At 44.0% G+C, this 18,520-nt stretch overlaps 1 protein-coding gene across 1 annotated transcript in view; it reads right to left on the bottom strand.

Moving 5' to 3' along the window:
• Positions 1-18,520, bottom strand: part of BMP7 (bone morphogenetic protein 7) — a 46,170-nt gene that overhangs the window by 1,182 nt on the left and 26,468 nt on the right. The window contains exons 3-6 of the mRNA XM_009274050.1: positions 8,530-8,678; positions 3,453-3,650; positions 1,493-1,569; positions 729-839 (exon numbers count right to left, since the gene is read on the bottom strand). Of these exons, the coding sequence (XP_009272325.1) occupies positions 729-839; positions 1,493-1,569; positions 3,453-3,650; positions 8,530-8,678 (535 nt within the window). The remainder of the gene's footprint in view (positions 1-728; positions 840-1,492; positions 1,570-3,452; positions 3,651-8,529; positions 8,679-18,520) is intronic.

The following is an 18,520-nucleotide window of genomic DNA, read 5'->3' as shown; positions in this document are numbered from 1 at the left end:
CCTCGTGCCCTGCCGATACGTGTAGGGAGCCCGGGCGGTTAAGCTGGACCCAAGCTGGGTAGGGGAGGGCGTCCAGGCAGGTCAGCTGGGGGTGCTGCACAGCCAGAGTACTCAGGACCAGCGTGTCTTCTGGCCCGTGCTAAGAGCTGTGGTCCACTGGCTTTGGTGACACAGCTGGGGCTGGGTGGCCCCCAGCCAACAGTCCCCCTGAGCACAGGCACTGTGTCATGAGGACACGCCAGCTCAGGCCTCCCATCTGGACATCTTTGCACGATTTCATAACACAAATACACCCACAGAGCAGCTGGGCTGTGTAATTTTGAGATTCACTGACCCCTTCCTCAGCCTGTCCCCAAATCCGCTTTTGGCGGCACCCTACAGCGGATCCTTACAGAGTTTTTCCAAGAGATGCTGATAGTGGGTCTCACATCCTGCTCTTTCCTTCCCGTGCAGTGGGACTATACCACCATTAAGATGTCTATCATAGGGCCTTTTGAAACTAGAGAGAGCATGTCAATGCTTGCAGCAAAGACAGGGTAATTCCTAGCCAACTATTAATTCAGGCCACTTGGCTAGACACGTTTAGCCAGATGCTGCAGGCATCTTAATGAGCTAATGCAGACCTTCCTTCTCTTGTTAGCTTAGAGATTTTTTTTCTTGCGTATAAGCTTATTTCTGAGTAGCACCTATCAGAAATAACTCTGTACTAGGAACTACAGCGCACCTACCAGTGTCTGTACAATGGCATGATTTGTAGCATTCATGTATGAATTCAATGGGAAAGCACATTCTCCTTCACAGTAATACGCAGCATAGCCCTCCGGAGCGATGATCCAGTCCTTGATTGAATTGAAGATGTTAGATTACGGAGAAAGACAGAAATGTGGTGCAGTGAAACAAAAAGTAGAACAGCACATAAATCTGACAATTCATATGTCTACACACAACTACAGTAGCCTGCAAAATAAAAATCTGGTACTCTGGCCTTTCTAATGCTACCTTATACACCTCTAAAGCGGCTGCTTTTCCTGGAGGGACATATCCCACTTTGCAAACATGCCCATAATGTAGCTGGGTTTAGTTGTTTATCCATTCAGCAGTGTCCTCCTGGCTGTCCACAAGGATCGCTTCACCCATTGCTGAAATGCAGGTACAAGCTTTCAGAAACGAAAATGTCTTTAACCAGGTCTAAAAGAATTGATAGACGAAAATGGAGAGCCGTATGCGCGTTCAGCACTGCCAGAGGAAATTCAGGGGGCCACAGTTTCTCAAAAGGACCTAAGTGTGTGAGTTTCTAGCCAGTCTCACACTAAATATTTGTATACCCTGACTTTGCAGAAGCACTTCTTAAGCATGCTACAGGCAATATACAATTCTTTCCCCCAGGGATAAAAGAAAAAAATCCAGTTAGTGGCTTGTTCTCACTATTGCAGCTCAATAAGTGATGTGCAAAGGCACCCCAGCTCACACCCCGGTCAAGCACAGCCCTTACCTGCCACCCCAGGTCTCTGAAGCTGACGTAGAGCTCGTGCTTCTTGCAGGCTTGTCGCTGGTCGCTGCTGCTGTTCTCTGCACAGGGGGAAAGGGAGTCTGTAGGTCTGTAAGGCTGGGCTGCCCCAGCACCCACAACCCTCAGCAATGCCCCAACAGGGAGTGAGGCATCACTGCTCATCTGTTGCACTCGTGGCTTTTTTTTTTTTTTTTAAAACATTTTCAGTTTTAGTCATAAAACGATGGCTGGGTTCAATATATATGAAATATGAAATGCCCCTCTGGCTTTTTGTGCAAAGCCAAAAAAGGCCTGGGAAAAATAGCTTTTTTTTTTTTTCCCCTTTTCCTGGGCTTCTTCTGACCTCATATTAGCAAAAAGCAGATCTCTGATTATTGCCTACTATATAAAATGGGAACCTGTGAAAGGAACGATAGGGAAAGGCACTGTTTACTTATTTTCTAAATTTCTAACTGTCTTTGAATCACCTGCGTTACTGGTGATAGTTGCACCTTCAGGCCTACAAAGGCAACGTATGACATTAAGTCAATGTGAAATCTGTTCTTCTGTCCAGTGCAGCTGGATCCAGATTACAGACTTCTTGCAATGGGTGACAATGCTGAAGCCAAAGAATAAAGTGTGGATCTGAACAACCATGACTATCAGTGCAGTTTTAAAGTCGTCCATCCTCGACATATAGCCTGAGCTGGGGACTCAAGTAGAAGTACCAGAAAATATTCTTTTAACTCTTCTTGTTGGAAACTAACTCAACATGGGGTCCCCAAGCTGGAAGCAGGATACTGGTTACAGGGACTTTTCTAACCTACTCGCAGAAGTAAGAAATTCTTTTGTCCATTACCCATCCTTTAAAAATTGCATTTTAATTTGCTAAAAATAGCAAATAGATGATAAAAATGCACACTTAAACTGCAGACCATCTATGCTTGGGGAACTGCAAAACCCAGAGCTCTGAAACATAAGCCATGGAAAACCATTTTAAGAGAGACTAGGATTTCGGGTGAGAAGTACAGAAATACATATAGGTGGGCAGCTCAGAGAAGCCATACCTATCACCAGGACTGCAGAAAAACATCATTAGTTCTAGGACAGGAATGACCCAATTAAATATTGGGAAGCTGCAACAAGACTAATGGGAGAGAGCTCTCCCATAGCCTTGCAGGTAACCCCAAGCAACCCGAGACAAAGGTGAGTCGCGTAAGACGATATTGTTCCCTACGTTGTCCTTTGCCTTCCACCTCTTGCAAGCTCTCCTTCCATTCAGTGAAGCGCTCGCAGAGAGCTGGAATTTGCCACTGCCCTCAGCGGAGCTGGCCCTGCGCTGCAGTTCCTGCTGGGAAGGTCACCAAGGGCCTGTTATTCTGAGGTATCTCGTAATTAAGCCACGTTTCTATTTCAAATGCCTGATGGAGTTTTCTTCCATATTAGGAAGCACAGCTCCCCCCAAAATAGCTGCGGTTATCCTGAGCAACGAATGCGTTTTCCTCTTCCGTGAAAAACTTTTGGGGCTACTAAACTTTTTGGGGGCTAAACTTAAAATCACAAACTCTGAAAACCTACAGCATTTTGATACAGATCCACTGAAATATATTATCGTTTTGATCCCTTACTCATTGATTTAATGTAATTATCTTACATTTCAAAATGAGAATTTGTTTTATGTGGGAGAAAAGGAGGTTTTCTGGTTAGACAGCATTTTTTTTTTAATATTGGATTAAGAAATCCCTCAGTTTAACATTGTCACAAAGAAACATTATTTTTCTAATTTTTTTTTTTTTAATAATCCCTAATCTCAAGTAGTTCAAACCTGCAAGAGAACACTACTGGCAGACCAAAGAGACAATAAACAGGCTGAGTATGGGAGAAAACCGTTCCCACCCAGTGTCAAGTCCAGCAGAGCATTATCCCACACCCAGAAACACGGACCCGGCAACCCACGCTGTACCTGCGATGTTCGACACCCGGAAAGCTTCCTGGTTCTTTGGCGTTTTTGATCGATTCTGGCTTCTTTGCTTCCCTCCCGTGGAGCGAATACTGCGCAGATGGACCTCGGTGGCTTTGAAGAAGGCTACCGTGAATGGCTGCTTGTTCTGCGGGCCGTGCCTTCCAATAAGACCCGCCAGCTTGGGATTGATGCTTTGCCCTTAGAAACAGAAGGGACTGATAAGAGGGCCTGCAGTAACTTTTCATTTTCAGCAGACATAGTAAGGATAACAAGGAGGAGAGCTGCCGTCTGGCTGGTAAGGGTGATTCCTAGGCGTGTCTGTATGCGTCGATCCGCCAAGGGCCTGGACTTAATCGGCAAAGCTGCTTCTGACAAGAGCAGTTCAGCACAGCTAACTTCATTTTATATCTGCGTGTAAAAGTTACATAAAATAGTCCTACGTATAATTATTTTACCCTAAATCCGCTTAGCACTAACTTTTCCTGCATTCTTTAGAGGGGTTTCTTTAAGTTCACCAACCTATAATTTGAAGTGATCCTATAAAAGGAACCATAAAACTCAGCCCATAGGAACACTAAATTCCCACTGGAAGGTTATTAACTTAAAATAAAAATGCTTTGTATGAAATGTTGACAGAGTTCCAGATATACTGTAGCTGAGAGAAATAGTTCAGATGTTTAGAGACATTTTGCTTATTGCTGTATCTCAGCACTACTGTACCCGATAACTTTGTTCTAAAACTGTTGATTACTGTTCATGCTTCCTTCATCCTGGGCTTTTAAAAGAATTTTATTTTTGGTAAAAGATGATTAGGGGGTTTCTCTGTAGAATGAAATCAATTATTTACAAAAGACACGAGGAGCGGGTGGCAGCAGGAAACTTAACTTTTCTCCCTGTTGCCTCCAAAGGGTGTCTGGGCGCTGTTGTCAAATGCAGGGGCGATATCCAGATTTATTCTGTTCCAAGCTACTGAGTACTGCTGCTAAGTCAAAGTTCTGTTAATGGCTTTTGTGATCCTTTTGCTAAAGACAGAGCTGGGCCTTGTCAGCCACAAAGCAAATATGCCAAAGGACAGCTGACACTTTTCTAGAGAAGCCCTGAAAGGCAGCCTGGCCGGGGAGAGCAGGCGAGGGGCTCTACAGTCCACTGACAAAAATGTCCTTATCTTACTAGTTTCTGACTACCATGTGAAAAGAAGCTGGTAACCTGAAATATGTCTAGGTAATATTATATAACCACTGTTTTTAAGATGAGTAAAGTAAATGCCAAGGCTTATAAATGATTGTCTTCATGGAATTGTTTCCATCTTTGCTCTTGCACGTGGCCAAAAGATTGGTAAAGGTGACAGACCCAGAAAAAAGGGGGCTGTGGTCAAAGCTCGAGGCCAAGAAATGGACCGGCCTCTGCTGGAATCCATTCTTTATATTTCTAAAAGTGTGCAGCCCAGCAAGCAAGTCCCAAGCTGCAATATATGGGATTTGTGGAGAGTACTGGCCCAAGAGGTGTTTTAATGGCAGCTTGGCAGCAGGACGGCTGCCCGTCGTGGCTAGGTCCCATGGCACACTGTCTGCGGAGGAGCGGGGCCAGGCTTTGTAAACTAGACAAAGCAAAACTCTCAGGGCACCCGGAAAGCTTGGGCGAAAATAGCAAATGCAAAAACTCATGTACATAGATTTATATGTGGACACACATCAACTACTTCTTCACCTTCTGCTTAAGCTCCTTTCCAGAAATTTGTCCAAACAGTTTTCATTTTAAACATTTGAGGCTGAGCCCACAAAGTGCTTAAGCAAGTAGCTAATGCTAAATATATAAGTAGTTCCACTTGTGCTCAGGCTTTGCCAGATCGAAACCTTATTTCCTGAAAACAAGCTCAGCTGCAGGAGTTAGAGCTCACTGAATACTGCTCCTATGGCTTTTCCTGCCCCTTCAAAGAAGCCTTTCTGCTTCCCCAAGCTGTTTAAACTAGCAAGTACATCTACAGCTGTGGTTTGTCCAGTGTAAATTATTTTACCTTTACCATGTCTCTAGAGAGTAGGTCAGCAGTGGGCAGGGAGGGGACCCAGCTTCACACTGATATGTTTAATGGATTTGCATTAGCGCAGCAATAAGTAGCATTTGACCAATGAATTCCTCATGTAACACCAACATGTCATGTTCAAGACCATTATGGTGGCAATGTTTCCTTAGGGGAAAAAAAGGCATGTAGTGCCTATGCTATGCGAAGTAGCATATTTCTTTTTAATAAAGATGGGGAAAATCCACTTTCTAACTTTCCTATACATCCAGAAAGCAAGGTTAAACACAAGGACACGTGTGTAGTCCCCATTAGACAATGATAAACTTCTCCCAAAAGAACTAAAGCCGTGCTCTTGAACCAGAGGGCACGGCTTTATCTGCTTTTATGAAGCTGCTTTTTTAATACTGTCAAAAATGGGATCTTAAGTAATAAACTAAGTAAACCTAAGTGGGCAGCTGCTGTTCCCACGTGCTGCCGCCGAGCAAAGCATATCGGGTGCTGGGCTGAGAGCTCGCTGAAGGCTGCTGAGTCACTCGAACATTTCTTTTGCTTGCTGCTTGAGCTGATCCCCGTTTTCTAAGAGTAAACAAATACCCTTTGATTCCACCCTAGTTATACAGGTTGATAGACTTATTTGGCAAGATTATAAAGAAATACAAAGATCAGTTTAATTAATTTCTTTTGTATAATTTTATCTGGACAGTGCTCGTGATGTCAGAATTTTTTTTACATAAACTGTATTGGCTCTGTGGTTAGAGATCTCTATATGTAATGACAAATACAAAGAAAAGATTTTTTTTTTTTTTTCCTAATTCGCTTAAAGCTTTGGAGGTTGCCCAAGCATATAGTGTTGCATCAAAATCCTGCTGTGTTTGCAGCATATGATTTTCATATGAAGTCCAGGTGTAAAAGCAGCTTTCTCATTAGCACACACAGTTGGTCTAAATCCAAAATGAAACTTGGGGAGCAAGGAAGGACATGTCCTTGCCATTCAAAATAGAAAGAAAAATTCATACGCTGGTGGAGAAATGTGAGTGCAAAGGTGTGCTGCCAGGGGACTTGGTTACAGAAGACAAGCAATCAGCTCCTGTATCTCTGTATTTACTTTTTAAACACTGCAGTTGGCTTTTCTAACTTTAATGACAGACTGATTAAAGTATTTTGTTAATCTATTTTGAGAAAGCAGCAAGTCACTTTGTGTACGATTTCCACCCTTTACAAACTCAGCTAGATTTTTCAGGAGAAACCAGATTCCTAATTTTCATTGAGTTGAATAACAGATGAGAATGCACTTATCACTGAACCTGGGAATTTCTGTATTTGAAAGCTCGCTCTGTGATAGATCTGGCTGTACGCTTTTAAGGGTCCACTCCTGATTGCTCCAGTAGAGCAGCGAGAGTTACTGTAAGTGTGTGCAAAGTTGCAGCATTTCCTTGGATGCAGGATCCTGAAAAGTCTCCACTGAAATCTGTAACATATTCATAAATCAGCTGCCTTCCTCCTTAACGCTGAAAAAAGGGATCGACTTTTGCTGTAAAATCACTAGGTGAGGATGGGGAAGGACGGGGCGATAAGAAGACTTTATTGGTAGAAGAGTGAGTGTGATACTGTAGTACCCATAGTATTTAGAGATATTAAGCCTACTTCCAGCTATTGCTTTTCTGTGGACTCTGGGCTGGGTCTTGATGGTTTTCCTATACGTGAACCACAACTGAACAAATGTGCCATGATTGTGGACACAACTTCTGTACTTCCAAGTACTTCCTTTAGGAGGCAAACTGGAAACTAAAAACAAGGACAAGTGTTCGAAAACGGGTTAAGCTTGTCTTGGCTGTTAATTTGCCTTACTGTTTTAACTTTAAGCTTTAAGATTAACTTGTAAATCAGGTTGAATTTGAATCTTTATACAAAGATGGCAAAAGTAATCTGTCATTGGGGTGGGGACTAGTAACTTCCATGGTGAAGCTCCTGCTTTGTATCTGTGTTTGGGTTTCTGCATTCACTGATCACTCAGAAAGGGCAGGTTAAAACAAACCTTGTGCACCTCTGTGTGCAGGTCTCACATGAGTAAAATCACCCTTTCATGTAAATGACTCTCCGTAGGTTGCCTGTTTCAAAACTGCTTTGCACAGTCTTTATGCAAAATACTACTTACTGGAAACGTTCAGAGTGTTGCATAAAAAGTAATAGCAAGTGATATCATAGATGCATATCTGGAGAATGAAAGTATGTCCTTAGATAACTACATTCAGAGTACTTATAATAGTCTTGAGCTGGGTTTTGCTTAACCTCTCCTGTGGGGCAGCCAGGCAGTTCCAGATGGTCCCAGGTCCTGGGAACCCCCGAGAAGATCCAGGATACTTTGGTTTCCTTGCACAAGTCTCTAAGTGAACATCAGGAATCTTAACTTTAAGAGAAAGCAGCGTGACTTTTTAGTTAAGACCTGGTTAGGAAAATTCCCCGCCTGATTCTAAACACATCCTTTCTGGAGATGTTTCAGAGCCAGGTCTTCCCACCCATTCCCAAACCTCACAGGTTTGTACCATAAGCATGCTGCAGACCTTGGAGTCCAGACCAGGCACGACTTTACTAGTCATTGCTACTGCCACAAAGGAAACTAAAATGGTTCCGAGCTGCTTTCTGAATCTGAAAGGATTCTTGTGCCAGTTAACACCAGCCTTCTACCTCACTCACTTGTGTCTTTTCGCACATAGCAAAGTTTCTTCCTCTGTCCTCGACTGGATTGCACTACCTGCAAATCAGCCAGCAGTGTATACATACCTCGATGGGGATGTGTACATAGCTAATACTGAAATGACTGCAGACAGATTACCAATCTGTTAAAGCATTTGAGTACATCCTTAACCTGAAATATGTCTATGAATTATTTTTTTGTTATTATTATTTGCATCTTAGGCAAATTCAGGAAAAACACGGTTAAGAAATTCTATTCAAAGGAAAGCGTACTGAATGCTTAAGGCTTCCCCGCTTCCCCTGGCTGGGAATCGTATACCTGAAATGGAGACCCACTGATTGATGTTGGTGTCTGACACTCACCATCGATGCCTTCCACGGATAGCTGCAGGCCAAGATTGTGTTGGGGATTCACCACCCAGTGATTACTGGTTGCGGTAATGTCAAACACCAGCCACCCTTCTTCTGCAGCCCAGATTGTTCGAGAGTCGAGCAGGAACAAATCTGAATCCCTGAAAAAAAGAAGCGTTAATTCCCGGTTACCGCGCTTTCCACCGGAGTCTCTATAGACATTCACATACATGCTTTAAGCAAAACACTTGGTCGGCCTTTCAGCAATAGGCAGATTATGCCAGAGCTGGGCTGGCGTGCTTTCCTGTCTAATCACCTTCAGATGAAGCGCTTTTCTGCTATTTAAAAAAGGGAGGATGGGTTGAAGCAGAGTTGAGGTGGTTTTGGGTTACTTTGCTGTTACAGTTAACCTTAGAGCTGCTGATGCAACTTCAGAAAAAATGCTTGCCAGGCACAGATTTGCAAAATTATTGTTTGCATATGCAAACTCGGTAATTGGGCAGACAATGCTGCTCATTATCCTTTCCACACATAATTTCCTGACTCTTATGCATAATTGTAGCATTGGTGCAAGCCAGCTGGAACACTGGTGTGCATATATTAACAATATGTAATGATTTTTTTTTAATTTTTTTGTCTGAGGTTACAGATAATTGATTGAGGCAATAACCCTCTGCACAGTCACAGTCTGCATTACTTTGGATGGCAATTTTCTTTCAATTCATTGCTTGAATTTTTTAAAGGCCACTGCTGGGTTATTCTGGTTGAAGAACTAATACCAGAAAATGAGAAAGATCAGAAATAGAGAGGATTTCATGCATTTGAAAAGGGTGAAATCATTCTGGATTTACAAAACATTTCCTGGCAAATTGCTGTAAAATGAAAATTTGAGAAAACACAGGTTCTGTAAAGGAAGGAATCTTCTCTTATCAGAAATTAAGAAAGAGATAAAACTTGGATGAAAAAATTGGATAGTGGTGCAGTTCCTTTATAAAAAACAACTTTACAAGAAGAACAAAGAAACACGGTGGAAGTGTCTAGACAAGTCCCGTAAGAGCTGCTTTTGTACTTACAGTGCACAAACATGATAACTTGTTTAAGTGTAATTATATCCTTTTGAATGAAGAAATATCCTTGGAAAATCCTTTAATCATGTCCTCAAAGCTTAAAGAAGGCCTTATAAATTTTGTCACTATTGATTTGTCAGTGCAAATAAATATAACTTAGTTTACACAGTGCCTCTTGTTTGCACAAAATATCAAGTGATCAAAAATGAATCTGAGAAGTGCTGTCGGCACAGAGGCTTTTGTCTCATAGCTTTTAGTGATTCTTTTCCCTGTGAGATACCAAGAAATTAGAGGCTTTTGTCCCACACAGATGACTCAAAACAGAAATGGAGTTTTATTGCAATGTTTTTACTATCTAGCTTTCCTTTCAACCTTTGTGGACCAGGGCGTATAAGAGATGATGGCTTTTCTCCGTGAGCTAATGGATGTCACCGCCTCTGGCTCTGAGCTGGCTTACAAGAAATTAAACTTCTGAAATTAGTTCCCGCAGAGCACGTGAGCACATCGCCCAGCGTGCGTAAAAGGAGGATTCTGTCGTTTTCTCACCAGTGCACGATGCTGTTAACCTTTGGATACGACATGGCTGAATATGTAGATACAGCCAACGCTGCTGAGGGTGCAATTAGTGCTGCATGTGGCAGCCTGAGCGAAAGCAGTGCCTTTCTGTGTCAGCTCAATTCAGAAAGAGGAGGCAAGGTCTGATGCTTGCAAGAGATGTTTTGCAGGCGTGGGATTGTAACAACTGCAATTCCTCCCTTCGCCCAGCACATCTCTGCCATGGAGGAAGGCACGGGAGAGGGAGTTTTGCTTTCTTTTAAACAAAGTTTTGGTTTGTGGAAGAAGCCCTGCATCAGCATTGAACTTGCTGCAGCACTTTCTTGCTAATGCATAGGGGGTCCTATGGGGGAGTTTTTTGGTGATGTTTGGGCAGCCAAAGCAGGTGGCTTAGGTAGGGGCTGTGGTGCAGCAAAGGAGAGCCTCAACCCAGGTGTTGGGAGCTGCTCTCGGAAGCTCAGTCAGCTTTGCTGGGTGCACCTAGGACAGCTGAAGATAAACGGTACGGAAAACCCCCTCCTTCCACATACGCATTATTTACAAGAATGTAAGATGCTTGAACTCTAACCGGGGGACAAATTTCCTGGGGTTTCATCCCCACCCAGAAGCAGTGGCCCTGTTCCCACTGTGCATGACGCAGACGCACGGACACCTCCCGCCCTTCCCTGTTTACAACACGCTGAACAAAACGCATCCCAGAGGAGCCAGGGACAAGGGAGTAGTACGGATTGGCCCGTTCCGATGGCTGAGTCCAAGTTTCCAGAAGTAAAGGGTTTTTATATTCACATACTGCATCATTTAAGCATGGCCCCTGACTGGAACTCATGATTCACACAAGGTTTAGTTAGTAGGGACTTGGCTTGCTTGGGTTTTCTCCCTTGTACTTTGCAGGTTGAAGATAATAGCAATAATGATAACTTTTTGTTTTTAGCTACTGCTCAACTGCAGTATTACTCAGAAAAACCAGCCTTTAAGCTTCCCATGCTGACATGATGCAATCAGGGTAACCAGACAACATGAGGCATCAAGTACCAGGGTGAGTCAGTCTGGGAAATTGTATAATGCGTTTGTTTTCCTGTAGTTACAGCAATGTGCAAACAATAGGCCTGGAGGGGAAGCCTGAAGTGAGAGAGATCAAAGGGACTCACTAAAGGGAAATGTCCTTCCCACACACACTTGGAACATTTGGACCCAAAAAGGCCCCGTGTCAGATGCTCTCTGGAGAAGTTCAAGCACTCCTGGATTAGCACTTTCCACACTGGCCCACCAGCAGCGGTCGGGGATGGGATGCAAAACCTGACTGGTGTTGCAAGCAGAGGCTCCTGAGATTGTGGCGCCTGTTCCCATGAAAAGAAACCTCTTGTTCTTTTTAAAAGAACACCCTTCCTTTAAGTGAAATGCCCTGCTCTCCAAAGACTTATGGCAAACAGCGTTAAATCACTAGCTAAGAGACAGCAAGCCCTTTAGACATCATTGTTGGACAACACATAATAAACACGGCAAAGAAATGTTATTCTGCTTAGACTTAAACAAAATTTGCTCTGAGGGCTCCCGTCTAATGAGTTGTCATATGAGACAGGGCTAGTCTAACTGATGTGGCTGGTTTGGGTTTTAGGTTTGAGATAAAGATCAAAGCACAAAGGGAAAAGGTTTCTAGTGCACATCTCACCCTCTGTTACCTTACCTACAAACTGTACGTATATTTAGAGCATTCTTGGAGCAATGTGAATAATGGCTCTGCAACCAAGAGGCAGAAAAGCACTTGGGTTCCTTGGCCCTGCATTCAACCCCTTCATTTGAGAACTTCAGAGCATGTGAGAAACTGTACTGAACCTCCTACCAGACCAAGAGATAGGAAGAGGCACGTGATCCTCGTTTTACAGAAAATTAAGCTGGGACATGGAAATGTTAACGTCTCGATTAGAGTTACATAAATGATGAAGTCTGGATCCAGACCACAAGTATGTTTTGTTGAGACCACATCAAAATGGCTCAGCGTTCAAAGTACTTACATCAGCGGGAGTGTCAAAGCTTTTAGCAATGATAAAACTCAGGGCTTTCAGCTCAATTTTCTCAAGCATCGGGCTGTCGATGGAGCCTAAGATGAGGACAGGAGGTTGGCGCTTGCCTACTGATCGCTTCGGTAGTGTCTGGCGCTGGATGCCAGAAAGCAGAGGCACCTCCCGTTAGCACTCCCAAAAATTAGTCTACAGGTCATATAACTGCTGTGTGGTCTATGAAATTTCCTTAGTGAACTTGGTGTTTTCTGGACTCAAGGGTGAATAACAAGTATTGCAAAGTGAGGGTGGCTGAGGAGGATGCATGTGAGATCGTGTCTGGAAAGCAGCTGGCGTTATGGAGGTGGAAGGGCTGAAGCTGCCAAAGGGCTGTGTTTGACCAGGGATGTGCAGGGCGGGTGGCATGAGTAGGGTAAGAAAGGGAATCACAGGGGATTAGTGGAAGAGAAAAGGACTGGAAGAAGTGAGGTTTGTGGGGGTGAGTAAAGAAATAAGGGGAGACAAAATACAGAAAAGGCAAGTAAGAGTATCCTGAAAGGAAACGGTGAGGAAGAGAATTGCCATGTCGCAATGCAGTAATTCTAAGATAAGAAAAAGGATTAACAACCAAGAAGCTTCATGAAAATACTATGTATGGGCTCTTTGCCTTTTGCTGGGATATATTTTCAGCCTCTAGGATGCACTTTGGTTTGTAGCCATAAACACTAGAAATGTATCTAAAAATCAGAAGTGCAGCATCTCTCCTAATCACCTGCCTTGAGGAGTTGGGGCATGAGAAAGCACATGGACTAACAAGAGAGACTCAGTGAAAGTATGACAGTTGGCAATTTTGCAATAGCAAGGGAGAACAGGAGATGAAACTCTGCATTTGTAAGCTATAATGCTATAAGGTCTCTACTGCTTTAGGGTAGCCCTCTTACCAAACAGCACCTGCTTTTGCATCTGGTTTCTTCACTCACTTTCCCCATCCGCCTTGTCAGCTCTGTTATTTCAAGCTGCTGGTTGACAAGTGGTAGTAAACACTAATGAGCACTTCCAAATGGGATAAAAATAAATGGGAAGAAGGACGGGCAGCGGAAGAGAAGGTGACTCTCAGCAACTTTCATTACGTTGCAAGCCAAGTTGATTTCTGTGACATGCTGGCACTCTGGGTGTGGGCAGACCTGGAGCCCTGGCTCACCTGGCCGTGTCCTGGCAGGAGCCAGCCCAGGGCCACTGCCAGCAGGTCCTGCAGTCCCCTGCCTTTGTTCAGGTAATCTGCCAGCCCAGAGAGCACACCGAGGCTGCCCGGCAGCTGCACCACTCTAATACCTACCTGCTAGTTTGAGGAATTACAGATCTAGCAGTGTTTTAAACAATAACCCTACTGTGACACCTTGCAACAGACTTCAAATTGCTTTACAAATATGGGTCAACCCTCCTGCTTCCGTTTTAAAGTGGAAAACACTTGAGGCACAGATATGTTAAATGTCTTTTTGACTCGGCATGTAAACCACAGCCACTAAGCCAGGAGCATAATCCTGTCCTCTTGACTGGTATTCTAACCCTAGAGGGGCTGTTTGGGTCACAGGCATGGTGCAAGACAGCAAGTTTACTAACAGGCAGCCCAAGGACAGAGCTGGCATGGGGGGATAGGGGCAGTTCACGTCCAGGTTTGAGCAGGTGGAGGGAGGAGAAGGCAGAGAGGGCATCCTAGGAGGGTAAGAGGAGATCTGGGGTTAGAAGACATCTGTTTGGATTAAAAAACTGCAGTATCCAGATTCCAGTTTGCTTGGTGTCATTGCTTAAAGTCAGCTGCAGCTGTCCAAAGACAAGCTTAGGAAAATATTTTTCAGACTTTCCTACTTTGAGAGGGCCCCAGGATCTCCCTGGGCCTCTCCCTGGCACGTTTGCAACACCCTCTGTACACAGACCTGATGCAGCCCTCCTCCCACACCTTCCCTTCCTTGCGTGCCTGGGATCCCCTGCTTACCCTTCCCTCTCCCTCCCCGCTGATAAAAACCCTCCCCATGCCCCCGGGGAGAAGCCGCCAGCAAAACACAGCCTGGGGTCTCCTCCAGGTGAAGGGATGGCCACAGCAGAAATACAGTTTGCTGGAGGTGGTTTCCAAGGATTGGTCTGAAAACTGGCTGTACTGGTGGTGAAACAGATCTGTGTAAATTTTGTTGAATCTTGGGAAAAATTAAATTCACTTTAAAATTTCAGCAGATTCTTAATTCTATTTTGTGTGTTTCTAGTAATCGTGTTCCCTTCCCTATGTAGTGTTTGAGAAGGGTAAGATCTAGGTTTTAAAGACTGATTAGAAGTGGCAATCGGAGTTTGTTACAGAGAGATGCAACGTGTTTCCTAAATATGAAGCCTCTTGTAAAAGCAGTGCTGAGAGAAATGAGGTTATATACATATCTCTGACAATTTATATACAGCTGTTTCTATTCAGCATTGAATCGCTGTTCATTAGTGCATCACTTAGCTGAGCTGAGCCCACTGGGGTATGCAAAATGCCTCCTGCAGCTACTCAAGTGCCTGTGAAGAGTTGTGCCTTGCTAAGTGAGTTCAAGATTTGTCAGAGGTTTTGCAGGCTGCAGTGGCTTTTAGGAATGGTCTGAAAGAGATAACTAGATGCAGCTCTGTTCTTGGAGAGCTACAGGCTTTCCATGCTAAAGTTCCCTTGCTACTTGCTAAGAGATGAGTACAGTTATCAACTGACTTGCAGGTAAGTCACAAAAAAAAAAAAAATCAAAGCTATTGTCAGTACCTTTCTAGATGTTGCTAGTACCTGCAGATACCGTCATGGTGCTGGGGCACCACGTTAAAACAAACTATACCCTTCTTCGCTGCACCATCCCTAGAACAATCACACTGGTACTTAAAAAAGCTCCAAAAAGAAGGCACATCTGCTTCGCGGGTTGGGTGGGCCTAAGCCTTTCTTAGTTACTAGGATTACATGTTTCAACCCACAACATGGAAACAGACTCCAACGAATGGGAGAAAGGGGTCTGGAGAGGGGATTAGGTTTGATCTGGGTGCAGAAGTGGTGTAGTTTGAAGCACAAACTAAAGCGTTCCAGCTGCAAGTCAAACCCAGGAATGCATCGTGCAAGATCTTATTTTTCTGTAGGGCTGGTAACATGAGCATTCAAATCATTCACTGCCTTTGAAGCCTGTGAAATCCATAATGGCCACAAAGTGAACATGTAGCAACTACATTTCAATTACCAAAGGCTGGTCAAGTACCTGGCTTTATTCTCTCCAGTAACAAAACTCCCATCGACTTCAAAGGGGTTGGGATTTACTCCACAGTGCAAGTGCTGGGTCCAATGAAATCTGAGATGTAACTCTGGGATATGAGGTATTTTAGCTTCTGAAGGTGCAGACAGATGGGCAGGATCGAGCTCTGATGTTGAGGGGAGCTATACAGTCCGCGTTTTTTCTGCAGCTTCAGGTTAATAAATTGAGGATGATGCCACGACTGATAATCTGCCCCAGAACTGCATGGGTACTTTTTGAAAATACACAAGTTCCTATCAATTGCAATAGGAGTTAGGTATCCAACCTGCTTAGCTGCTGTTAGAAATCCCACTACATATCTGCGTGTCTCTTCAGCACTTAAGTCCCTTTGAAATTCTTGCTTTGGCCATTGCTTACAACAACAGTGGAGAGTCTGAGGGTAATGGATATTTCTTTTGCAAAGTAGTTCACAAACTATTTCATGATTCCACTGTAAAAGCATCAAAGTTCAATTTTCTCAGGCTCATATACATAAGCTTTATTTTGACATGTTCCCTGCATAGCTGCCCGAGATCAACGACCTTCAACACCTTGTAGCAAGCCTTGTGCCGTGTGATGTGCGCTCCCCAGCACTGGAATCTGCTTTGCTTTCCCGCAGCACCCAGGAGGGAAGAGACGGAGGCTTGAGCAGCACCCGGCTCCCTGATGGCAAACTTTAGTTCCCGCTAGCAGGGTTTGTGACCACAAACAGGGACTTGATGTCCTGCTGCTCAGCACCCTTCTCAAGCCAGTCGCTGGCTTTATAAAACTCTCTCCCAGGCTTTTGGGTGAGTGAACCATGAAGACCAAACAGAAGTTGGACATGAGTCACTGGACTTTAAGTTATGCACACGAAAGCTTTGAGACATGTTCTATTAGTCAAAACATCAACTATTTTCACAGTGTTTATGATATTAGGAACATTTTTGTTCATGAATGTACTTGTTGGCTTAAAGTGAATAACTGATGCTTTGTGCCTAAAGAATGCTGTACATGCCTTTTTATAGAGGAGATGTTGCCAGTTTGAAAAGCTTGCCTTGCAATGAATTCATAGATTTGGAAAGGCCAGAAAGAATATTTGATGATTTAGTCTGGTTTCCTATAAACACCTGTAATATTATCTTCAGTTTGACAGAGATATAATTTCTATTAGCCAAAGTCCAGAGTGGCATCCCGTCTGCTACTAAGGACGGAGCTGGGCTCTCGTTTGTACTGCCAGGGCTGTTAGGCGTCTATCTGCCCACGACTGAGCAGGCGGATGGAGGAGAGCTTCCACCCTGCGTTGAAATGTCGGTACTATTGAGGGGCAGGATTTCAGAAATAGTCTGCTGTGGGTGCAGCTGTTTGTCTGGAAAGACCTATGCCTGTATTTTTCACCAACAATGAGTTGCAGACAAGAGATGTTGCTGGTTAGATACCTGCCAACCTGTCTGAGCTTGTAAAGTAAGTCATTAATTGTTGAACTGCTCGTACTCATGGTTTATTTGAACTGAGGGCACACCATCACACCCTCCAAACTGGAGGCTCATGAGAGGCTTAACTGAAAATCAAGCCTTCAGCATATCCAATGGTCTCTTCACCCTCAAAGGAAAAAATCGCCAGCCAGCCTCAGCTTGGGCTTTTCAGCTGCACCCCGTGCAGATTTTGTGGCCCTAGAAGCTGTCCCGATCTCTGCTGTGTGTTGCTGTGTTATGAAGGAGAGGCGATGCTGTAGCTGCCTCTGGGGAGCCCGGCATTGAGCTTCTGTGCCTTGGTGCACTTAAACAGGAGGTTTAAGGGGGGGCACAGGCCAGGAGAATACCTGGTGTTTCAGATCCCGAAAGGCAATTCCAGGAATCTCCTAGGAGATCCCACTGCTCTTGTATCATCGTAAGAGCACAGGGAGAGGGAAAACCATTTGGTTTTTTGTTGGCCATTGTACCTGCCGTGCTCTAGGGAGAGGAATCTACAAAGCCAAATGCGAGCAAAGGTTTTCTTGCCTGCGTGGGGGAGAGGGTTTGGCTTTGTTTTGCTCTTGTTGCTAACAACGTCAGATGGGTCTGACTTTCCAGCCTGCTCAGGATGAGACAAACAGCCAAGGAAGCATCAAAGTGAATGGGTGTTTTTTGATCAACATTGGAGAGAGTTTGTTTTCTTTCTCCACTTGCCCAATGACACACTGACTTGGATGACTGGTCTGTGACAGAGCCGGTTGGAAAATGTCAGTGGAAAAATGCAGAAAAAGAGCAAATATTTGTACAAATGTTAGGGACAATATTTTTACCTTTGGTCAATCCAAACCAACAGGAATATTTTTTCAGGACAAACTGTTCAAAACTCACCATTGCCTGTGCCAAAATGTATGTAAAGGGTGAATATGCATGAACACTCATTAAAAAAAGTGTTCCTGTGGTGAATATGACGCAGTAAAATTGCATCTAATCTTGCAGCTGGAACATCTGTATAATTAGCAAGATTCCTCACCTATTCCAGCCAGTGGTTCATGTATATGCCTGCCCTTTGCATACATTTCTTCCTTTAGGAATAAGAATTTGTGAAGGAGACAGTTTACAGAAACACCTGATGCTCCAAGCAGTTGTATACCCATAACTATCCCCAGTGGCTACCTTGCAGCCCTCTCTAAACATAGTTTTAACCAACCTGTGGATGTAGCGTCTTAAAATTAAGGTAATAAATGTCATCCTAACTCTGTCAGTAAGTTTCCTAGTGGGCACCTACCTCCCTAATCAGGATCTGAAGGAGAACTTCCCTGGCATCTGATGAAGAAGGACATTTACTCTAAGAACAGGTTTCTGGCAATTTCCTAATGCCCTGGCACGCTGGTGAGGGCCTCTTCATCTGCCAACACACATCTTGTTTCTGCTCTTCCCAAGAGTGAAAAGTCATCCCTGTAGGCTTGTACCTGTATAACCTACTCAAGAAAGACAGCAAAGGGAGGCTTCTATCTCTGGAAGGGCCTAAGATGGATAAACTTAAATGCTTGTAGTAAGCAGGACATCTAACGGGTCCTATGCACATTTGTGGCTTGTTGCCTTCTCCTTTAAGAAAGCCTGGTTAAAAAGTATAGTTTGAATTATCATTGTTTGAAAACATAGAT

The sequence above is a fragment of the Aptenodytes forsteri genome, unplaced genomic scaffold, assembly GCF_000699145.1.
Source record: "Aptenodytes forsteri isolate BGI_AS27 unplaced genomic scaffold, ASM69914v1 Scaffold159, whole genome shotgun sequence".
NCBI classification, from domain to species: domain Eukaryota; kingdom Metazoa; phylum Chordata; class Aves; order Sphenisciformes; family Spheniscidae; genus Aptenodytes; species Aptenodytes forsteri.
The sequence above is the reverse complement of the archived record's forward strand: the minus strand, read 5'-3'. Positions and strand labels throughout refer to the sequence as shown.